The sequence below is a fragment of the Anas platyrhynchos genome, chromosome 18, assembly GCF_047663525.1.
Source record: "Anas platyrhynchos isolate ZD024472 breed Pekin duck chromosome 18, IASCAAS_PekinDuck_T2T, whole genome shotgun sequence".
NCBI lineage: Eukaryota > Metazoa > Chordata > Aves > Anseriformes > Anatidae > Anas > Anas platyrhynchos.
This window is the reverse complement of record NC_092604.1, coordinates 14123837-14134547: the sequence shown is the minus strand read 5'-3', so window position 1 is coordinate 14134547 and position 10711 is coordinate 14123837. Positions and strand designations below refer to the sequence as shown.

General features: G+C 40.7%; 1 protein-coding gene across 1 annotated transcript in view; it reads right to left on the bottom strand.

Moving 5' to 3' along the window:
• Positions 1-3674: 3674 nt before the first annotated feature.
• Positions 3675-10711, bottom strand: part of LMX1B (LIM homeobox transcription factor 1 beta) — a 113232-nt gene continuing 106195 nt past the window's right edge. The window contains exon 8 of the mRNA XM_027470847.3: positions 3675-10708. Within this exon, the coding sequence (XP_027326648.1) occupies positions 10551-10708 (158 nt within the window). The 3' untranslated portion in view covers positions 3675-10550. The remainder of the gene's footprint in view (positions 10709-10711) is intronic.

Below are 10711 nucleotides of genomic sequence, written 5' to 3'. Positions count from 1 at the left end.
CTATTTCCTCTTTTAGGTTAACAAAGAGAGAATATAATGCCCTCTTATTACCTGAAAGTCAAAAGAATGTGAATGAGTGTAAATACAGAGGATAGAGAAGAGGTAGAGAAAAGGGAAGTAAATACTCTATCAAGAGGTAGGAAAAGATGCAATGCTTTGATACACCTTGTGTTTTACGTAGTTCTCCACTTAGTATTATTCTCTTCCTCTCTAGTTCAGGGTGCAGCTCTGGTCAATTACAGTACATGTCTTGCTCATAACGTGATCAGATGAAGCTGTGATACTGAAACACTGGGGCTCAGTATAATGCAATGTCAAGCTGGCAAAGGTGTGTCCAAGCCCAGCTACCATCAGTGGGGATTGTCAGACCCAAGTGAGGAGAAGTGGACCAAAGAGAATATAAGAAGGTCTTTTCTTCCACAAGTACAACTAAAGGCGTGCTTTCTCTTCATCCAAGTAATTCATATTTTAGTTCTCAAAAGATGAGAAAAATCAGTTTGGAATGCAAATGTCAGATGTCAATTGGATAAATACTAGAAGCCAAATTCATTAGCATGCTTTTAAAGAGAATGTTCTGTTCTCCTGTTATAAATAAACAAAGAAATAATGTTATCACCTCTCTTATTTCAGAATATACATGCTGTTTCTAGTGCTAATAACCATGTTCCAGTGACAGAATATAGCCTCACAGCATCCTAACTGCAAAATACAGTTTGCAGGAAAGAATGGTTTTCTGAGAATATAAAAATGTGTTTCATTCTTAATGAGTAATTTGTTTATATTTGTATACAAATAAATGAGAAACAGGTATACTCTTTATTTAATAGCATTTAATCCATGATCATTTTATACAGTGGGGCCATACTCATAACGTTTCTTTTATGTTATTAAAAATATTGATAAAACACTAAACATTCATTAGTTACACCATTTCTGAGTGCACAGAAGGATGAACAAATGTGTTTTCATTATAAGAGGTAATAATAATTAAGAGTGACAGCACCTTATCCTCAGGATCTGCCTCCCAGCAGCAGTTTGGCTGATAAAAAAACAGAAGTTAAGATAAGGCAGCAATTATTAAGACAAATCTTTTGAAGGGCTGTTTGAACTCCTGTGTCCAGCAGATAATCTGATTTTACAAGGTGCTCCAAGGGGGGTAGACTGCATGGGAAGCAGTACCCAGGTGCAGGCCTTTAGCCCTTTGCACCGGCATTTTTACCTCTAGCCATTTCCCTGGTCTCTTCTTCTTTTGTTTGCTACAGCTGTGGCGTATAAATCAGTCTTCATTCTGTCTCACTGACACCAAAGAGAAACACAACACAAACAATGCAGAACAGCAAAGAAAGCTCCAAATGTATTAATTTTTTTTTTATTTTTTTTTTTTTTCCGATCCCTTTCACCCATCTTTTTGGGGAGATTCAGAAATGGCTATGGGCAACTCAGTAATTCTTACTTCATAAATATTAGATGCATGCAGAGCATGAATATTTGAGTAGCTAACTCTGGCTTAGGTGAAAACAATTGCTAATGGCAATCCATTTTTCCTTAGTGACATTCCACCAATAACAAGCATGAGGGGCACATGATGATGCAATTTGGAGGTGGACAGCAAAAGGGAAAGAAGGTTTTGACTGGGAACAAAGACAATTTATTGATCAGTCCTTAAGGTCAAGTTCTGGAGTGAGAGTTTTAGCAGAGAGAGATCTGTGCTCAGCAGCTTTACAAATATCCTTAGGATCTAAATTAACAAATACTGAAAAAAAGTTTTGACTACTTATGAACTATTTTTATTATGTTATTGAGCTGCCACCTCTTGATCCACTGTACCCTGCATGACACTGCACGCTTTATGTGCAAACTGCTGTGGGAAAGACGGGACAGTTGTCTTAACATCCTACTCTTGGGGTGTACTACTTCCCCCCTGGTAAAACTGTGGCTTGCTGTGAAAAAGGACAGATTGTTTTCCCTCTGCCCAGTCCCACTTCCCCTGTGCATTCATTTTCTTTCTTAGATTCTTGCAGACGTTCTCACTGCTCAGGTCAGATTAAGCAGCTGTTCTGGGGAAGCCACTTTCATTTTGATCCTTCATGGACTGCTTTTCAAGACAGAAAGACAGATAAACGTATCCTTTTCCACAAGGGCTGCAAAGTATGTGCTGAAATGGTATGACTGGCAGTGGCGGTGGGAACAGGGCTGCCCCTTTTGGTGATGACAGGTTAGGTATAAAACCATATCTTTTGATTTTTAATAAAAAATAGAAGTTGTGACTTTATGCGTGAGGCACAAAAAAGAAATTTAATGTCTCTAGAGCAGGGGAATGGCAACTTATAATCAGATGTGACCAAATCAAACCTCAGCTGAAGCTGAAGTTTACGTCCATATTTACATTGTCCCACAGACATCAGCATATATCTATCATTTTATATTGGTCTCAAATTTGTCATTACTAGATGAATACATTATAATCCATTTGTAATACTTATATACACTTGTCTGTTTTAGAATATGGTTCCCCTCACTTGTGTTTTGCTCCAAAAAAATATCTTGTTAGATTTCTCTGACACCACTGCAGCTTCCACACGCTGTATTACTAGGACTTCTGCCCTTTGAGTCAACTCTTGGGCACTTCTGCAGGTGTTGCTGAGCACAGCTGGCTCTCCTAACTCACAACCTGTCCTGAAACAGGTCACAGATGGTGCCTGTGAGCACCTGAACTGGCCTGCCTATCTGCAGCATGTGTGCAGCTCTCACAAGCCTTACCCATCCAAACAAGCAGACAAAACATTTCAGCATTGGTGTAGGACCCGCTTCTCGTTCCAGCTAGATCTACAGTTACACATTCTTTGACAATACCAAGTACTGCTTTAGCAGGAGCCTGTGAAGAGTGTGAATACAATTCTGAGGAGTGCTAATGCAAAATGTACATCTTTGGACAATTGTGTTGAACCTATCCAGGGCTGCTGGTTGTGCTTCTTCCATTCTTCCTGGAGAACCTCCTGGTCCCGACCGCATGGACCCGCTGACTGTACAGGACAACCTGGGATGCTCAGAGACCCACAGATATGTGGTCCTTGGACAGGGCTGTTGCACTAGTGTGGTCCCTATGTGCTGCCTGTACATACCAGAAACAACTGGCAGCTAAGGGGACTTTCTTTCTGAGTCTAAACATTGAGGATATTAGCCCTCTGTTTTCCAATATGAGCACTCCATGGCAGGAACCAACAGAACAGCTCATTTCCTCTGCAAAGGAAGGTCAGGTGAATGCTGTTTGAGTGGGCTTTCTTTCCCCATGTACATCAAGCTTGAAGAGCAGAACCTGCTCAGGAGACAGGCCAAGAATACTGGGCAATAACAAGCTGTCTGCTGAGTTTTCCTCATTCCCCTGCAGCAGCTCTGTGCCTTTCTGCTTGTGCTGCTTCTCCAAGTCAGCAACACTGCTTGTTTTTCACTTAAATGGCATTGGTTAAGATAATTTAAAAAATAACCACATGGCCATTTCTATACCACTAAAATAGAGAAAAGGAGGTTAAAAACCTTGGTCCAGACTATCTAGATGCCTACTTCTAGAGCTGGTTCACTTTCTATACCTGTATTTGTTTTGTTTTCTTCCCTTTAAAGAACATATCTTTCAGAAATTGTCCTTTTCCTATAGTTTCTGTTGAAAATCTAGCAGGTTTTGGTCTTTTTTTTTTTTTTAATTTGAAATTTATTTATTTTTACTTCTACCATGATCAAAATTATCTCAAGAAGACTGAGCATATGTTTTCTGTGGGTGAAAAACAGCATTTTGCTGGAAACCGTAATTCTCAGATTAAAATAGTTTAAATGGAAGACTCTGAAGGAAAACTATTAATAATATCTAACTTGTCTTACAACAAAACTGGACAGATAAGACCATACCACATCTCAGTGGGTGAGAATCCCATCTATGTCTGGTGTCAGCAGGAAATGTGTAGGGTCAGGGCACAGGCACAGTGGGTTCCCTGGATAATCCTTCCCTTGATGACCGCCAAGCCCTGGTAAACAGCAGGACAGCTGGAGTTTGCACCCAGGACATTATTAACAGCAGCAAACAGCTCTTACCATCTCTCCTCCCCCCCCCCCCACCGAATTTATCTGACAGTTGGACATCCACTTAGGCTGTAACTCTCCACAGCAGTCAGTGGCAATGACTACTACAGTCTTCCCCTGAAGCAATTCATGTGTCAGAAACACTGATAATCTTCTAGAACTCTGCTATTCAATGAATGAAGCAGACGGCCAGTGTGAGATGCTGTGTTCATGGTGTCAGCTGTTTGCTCTAAGAGGTATTTTCCCATTTTCTTCAACAGCTGTGCCTGTGGCTGGTGGCATCAGGGCAGTGCACCCAAGCTTGTCATGATCCCAGGTATTCCCAGTATGCTTTCTGCTAGGCTTATTGCAGTTGACTGCTCATATTCATATGCTTAAGTGTAAGCCCTGGAGGCAGGCTAGTATGCAGGATGCAGATGTTGTGAGTGGGCAAGAAGTTGCCTCTCTTCCTAGCGCTAGCAGGAACAAGTAGACACCACGCACACTTTGGTCCTGACAGAGTTACAGCTGTGTGAGTAGTCTGGTTGCACCATCTTCAATTCCTACAGACTTCACCTGTCTTAAGACAGCCTATGCAAAGAAGGCTGAGAGCCATGATGATATGTATGATGACTATCCCCATCCCTACAGAGGAGCTCTCAAACTATGGAGGCTGAGGAACAGTGTGAAGGAAGACTCTGTCTTTGCCCTTGCTTTATCTCCCCTTGGAACAAAGGAGGGAACTCAATTAATAGCCTGGACTACCATTCCACATTACTGAAAAATAAATATATAACACAATGGCTGGTTATAATGATCCCCTGGTTATCCTGCCTGAGAAAACAGTGGTGCCATCCCCCACTTTGCAGAGAAAACACTTTCAGTCTGCAAAAGCAAAGAAAGAACTGCACACTGAAAGAAAATCCTGCTTTGTTTACAGGTTGTTTATTTACAAATATACTGAAGTGTTATCTTTTTTTCCCTCTTTTTTGTTTTTGTTTACTGTGTTTGTGTATGTGTGCATGTGCACAAAGGAAGAAGCATAATGAGAAATTCATGTATCTTAGCTGCCAGACAATGGTGGCAGGAAAAAAAAATCAGTGAAATGAAATTTAAAAACACTAATAAATAATTTAACAATGACAAGTAATTAAATAATAATAACAAAAAAAAAAAAAAAAAAAAAAAAGACAATGATCTACATACATTATGGTGGTTTGTTACCAATGCAGAGGGAAAGGAGCAGGGAAACTACTGTGAGGAGAGGCAGATGGTTAATTATGAGAGAGCATATTCATATTTTTTTACAAGTTGAACAAACTGTAACAGACAGCTACAAAATACTACATTTTGATAACATAAATACAGAATATATAAATATACAAGTAATACAGCCATACACAGCTAAAAAATAAGGTGTTCACTTAAAAACAGAGTTCCCAATGTTAAATATCTGGCAGTCCCTTCACAGTCACTACTAAACAGAAGAATGGTGTGCAGAACCAAAAGGACCTTGGCTGTATCGTTTAGGAAGGCAAACTGTTTTCAGTTTATTCAGGTGGGCCTCAAATGAGCAAGACTGTGCTTAAATCCCACCAAAGTCTACAGGCTTTACATACCTGCCAAAAGTTAAGCAAGTGTGTAAGTAGTCACCTAGCAAGAGAGACCCAAAACCTGAAGCCCTAGCCACATCACCATGGGTGCAGATGTCAGCTGTCCAGTGCCACCAGCATGAGGAGGAATGAAGACATGCTAAAGATGAACCAGCACATGCAGGGTACATCTGCTCTCCGTGAATGCATGGCATGAATGGTTTGGGCATCAGATTGTGTAAAGCACCGCCCTGAGCATTTCAGACTTTGTGTACTGTGGCTCCAGCTTCCATGGCTTTGATGTGCTTTAATATGCTCGCTTTCCTTTCACTTTTATGACCAAACTTGGGGCTTGTGAGAGCCTTTCCCTCCCTCTTTCATTCTGCTGTTCATTTTTAGTGACTTTTTGGGACAGTCAGAATTATTATGACATGGTTTGAAGAAGGTGCTCTTGCAAACCCCAGCTTGCAGCATCCCTAGCACTATCATGGTGAGCTGGGTTCTCTGGGGAACATGGGAAGGTGGCTTGGGAGGTATTTCTGATCCCTAAAGAAACCAGAAGGGAGTCCTGAGCACAGTATGAAGAGGTAAGTGGGCTCACATCATCTCTGGAAGGTTTGCCAGCCTGAAGGCCCTTCCCCATGCAATGATGGCACAGTGAGGTGGCTAAGTTGCTGCTGATAGAGCAGTAGCGACCTCCTTAAAGGACTTGGTAACATTCATCAGGCTTGTGTAGGGTGAGTCTGAAGAATCTACTCAGCAGGCATCGTGAGACTAATGCGAGTCATGTCTTCAGCATGGTTAGCAGCGACTGGGTTAAGTGATCTGGATGTTTCTGATGACAGTGTTTAAAGAAGTAAGTAAGATCAAACTTCCTAGGATGCAGCTTCAATCTTAGTGAGTGCAACCACTATAATTTTACTTACAGCAACATAACTGTCTTTCATGTTGCGACTAAACACATTTACTGCCAGCCCCCTAACTGCTTAGAATATGGGGTTTATCCCATAGCGTTGTGAAAAATAGGGGGGGCTGAAAGGAGCAGTACATGGTAGGAATCATTCCCTTGACATTCAACCATGCAATGGAAATATGTTGCTGCCCAGCTGAGAGCCAGTTGGTGGGTTCAGTGACCACACTGCTCAGTAACCATTCATGAAGGCAGGAAAAACTCTGTGTGCTATCATTGCTTTTATGAACAGATCTTGTAATTGCACAATAAAGACCTCTGAGGAAGCTGTTACTTAGCGTATTCATTCTGATCTCACAGTAACCTTTTTTTAAACATTATTGAGCAAACATTGAAACCTAATCAATCATCTTTTACTTAATTGCATCTTGTCACCACTTTAGCTTAACATGTATTCCTTGCTTAGCCAAAACAATGATTGGAACACCATGAAGAGTTCACTTGATGCATTTATATTAGAAAAGGGTTAATTTCCTAGGGAAAATGATCACTGTAAGGTGCATGTAATAAACCGCTGTCATGACCTCTAACCTTCAAGCTCCCATATGTGCAATCATTGTTTGTGGTTTCCGTGGAAGTGCCAGATGCTAAGAATTTTTGGCAAGGGTTTATCAATTTGACTCAGTATAAGATATTACTGTGATATGGACCATTAAACATTTTACTTTCACCTGATTGGTGACATTTCCCTTGACAACAGAAGAGTAAAACAGAAATCAAAAAGGTCAGAGGTTGCTATATAATCTTTTACTGCAGGTCCCAGGTTAAAACCACAATGATCACACTCCAGTAGGATAATTCATTCCACAAAAAAGTGACATTTATTTTGCTTTAATGAACTTTGGCCTTTGCCAGATTTAATGGGTCTGCTGGAAATCACTGACCATGCATTCCTTCCCTTGACCAGCAGCAATCCACAGTGGCAAGGGAAGCATTATGCATGCCAGATGGCTTGACTGTGTAGTGCCTGTGGCACCAGAGGTGGTAGAATATGGGGGAACAAACAGCTAAGGCATCATCATACAACACACCAAGGGAAAAGGAGATGGTATGTACAGGTACATTGCAATGAAAGAAAAAGATAAGGTAGCAAACAACCATCTAAAGAACAGCAAAATATTATGGTTACTTCAGCTATCAAACGGGATATTGGATTCTTTACCTTGGAAATTGATTGTATTTTCAACAACCAGCCCAGAAGCAGAGGTAGAGTTGGGACAAGACAATTCTCCAAACTGTAGGACACATTATAGTTATCACTTAAGTCTCTGTATACAATAAATGCCATTTTGGTCCTTCCAGGAATGAGGGACAAAGCAAGATTTATGTCTAGTCTATAAACCCAGTACATTTGAGATGGTGAACGCACTTTTCCCTGACTCTGAAGGTGCACAGGAGGAGGATGGGCAGGAAAATATCATGAATTAATTGAGATTGGTGGTTATAAATGTTTATAATGAAAAGTGCTTGCCTTCTGCCCTGCAAGCAGTATAGCTCACCTGAGTTCTTTATGTTTGCTAACATGAAGAGAAAAAGGAAATTGTTATCTTGACACGCAAAGAAAGGGAAGAATGGCTGCAAAAAGAAAATTCTTCCCATTTCAAAACATATGCAGGGGCTCACAACCTTCAACTAAAAAAACACATCCCTACAAGAAAGTGAGAGAATGGTTACTAGCAAAAGTAACAGACCCCCCCCCCCTCCCTGGGCATGGCAGACACATTGGAGAGATGAAATAGGCACCTACAGGAAGGGGAGCATCACCCTGCACAGGGTTGTTGGTTCCTTCACACATTAAGGGCCCTGTATAAGGCAGGTGGTTAGTTGGCCACTGCTCTACAGCAGGAGGGGTTTACCTCCAGGTCTGTGCTTAGCTCTGCTGCAGTGTATGCATGTAGTCTTCTCCCATAGTGCTTACCTCATCACAGTGTGGAGATGCATGGGCTTATCTCAAAGACAGAAATTTGCTTTCTTACTAAACCTCTTACGCTCTCAGTCTGCATCTTCATGTTGGAGAAGAACATGATCTTACCTGTTCCCTTGGACCTACCACCTACCCATGCCATCACTCCCTCCGGGGTGCAGGGCGAGCCCTGCTGCTTGAGCAAAGAGACACATGGCTGCCCAGCAGAACCAAGCTCTGTGGGCAGAGGAGCTCTGGGGCTGGGTGCAGTGGGCACTCCTTCCCTCCCCACATAGGAATTGCGCCCCTTGGCCAGGGTCAGAGTCCCAGGGAGTGTCTGCACTCCTGCAAATGGAATGCTCTGTGCCTTCCCAGGAGGCTGCTGCTCTGAGCTGCTGCCAGTCCTCATCCAAAGGAATCAGATTAACCAACACTTTGGCTTGGTTTTGGATATTATGGTCAATATAGTAAAGGTATTTATTTCAGAAAGGGCCTATCCTGCCAATCTTTCCCCATGAGCTCTATTTTGAACACACCCTATAATTACTGATATTACCCTGGCAAATTTTCCCCATGAAGTTTTCTCCACTAGGAACCATGACTGTACTTGTCTGCCTCTCCACATTATAATTATCACCAGGCAATATTTATAACTATGCTATTATTATTTATAACATTTTATGCCCTATGAAAACCTATATGACATATGCTCAAACTTAGCATCTGAGATGATCAAACTTCATCTGGGACATTTCCTTCAATTTATGCATTTCTTGTTCTTCCATTTGCACCCCTAAAAGGTTAATAGGAGTATTTACTGTAAATACAGTAAATCAGCATGAAACTTGCAGTATTTCTGTTTAGATTTCAGCTCAGTATATCTAAACCTCCCATTGTGACTTCTCTCCTACTTTTTTTTTTTCTTCTTCCTAGCTGGTGCACATTTCAGGACTTCTGATGGTTCAGGCTAGAACTGTATAACATAGATTCTTGCTGAAGCAAGATAATTAACTAAAGGAGTGCTTAATTGTTCCAGATGGACAATGGCAAATAGCACATTTATGCCTCATGCAAAACAGAAATAAACAGAACAGAATGAACAACATGTTTGCCAATCATAGCCTAGACTTGGAATTTGGCACTGGAATACTTAAAAACAAAAGTAAATGTTTTATTCTCACACTCCAAAAAAAAAAAAAAAAATAATAATAATAAATAAAACTCTGTCTTGTAAGCACCTTTAGTTTTAATTAATAAAGATCAATACTAATCTAAATGCCTCTGTCCCTAACATGCATCTCCTCTCCAGGGTCATAGACCTTTCTTATTACAAAATCACTGGCTTTCTCCATAAATATAACTGTTAACCAGTTTCCTCAGTATCATATGTATAAGGGCTATAAACTAATCAGCAGATCTAGATTATGTAAAAAAATGTAGAAAGGAAACAAATGTTGAACGTCACATTTACATTAACTTCTCACAGTTCAAATGGCAATTTATCCACAACATAGTATGAATCATGCAGTAAGAAAAGGGAGGAATCTCCAGTTTCTTTGATTTATTTTTCATGTGGTTGACTGATGTCAGTATCAGTGGCTTAAAAAAAAATAATTAAACATCCAAAAGAAAGGGAGAGAGAAAGGAGGAAAAGGTCTAGCTTTCTGCAAAATCCATTTCCTTTATATCGATGAGCTCAAAAAAAAAAAAAAAAAAAAAAAAAAGGCTGGTGAAGAGCAGGGTCTTCTGTTCCTTCCACGCTTCTCTCTTGATCTGGTGCAAGTTGGGAATCAAGGGTATGGGACCAGTGGATGTGTTTTGTTTATATATGTATGTATGTAACTAGGTAGGTATTCATATATATATACATACATACATATATGCACACAGATACAGTCTTCCTAAAAATGCTCTTTGCAGTCCAGAGGCGGCAGGAGTCACTGTGAAGGAAGAGCTGGGCAACATATGGCTGTAGAGTCTGCACTGGAAAAAGTCACTGGCTAAACATACGCCGGCTGTTTGTTTTCTTTTATTTTCATGAGGCGAAATATGAGCTCTGCATAGAGTACAGCCTGTCAATGGGGTTTCCTACTCTAGCCTGCATGGAGTTAACTTCAGAAGAGGCAAGAAAACAGTCGCTCAAGCTAGTTAAAGAGGTATCACTGTCGATATCATGAAAAATTGAGTCGTTTCCTG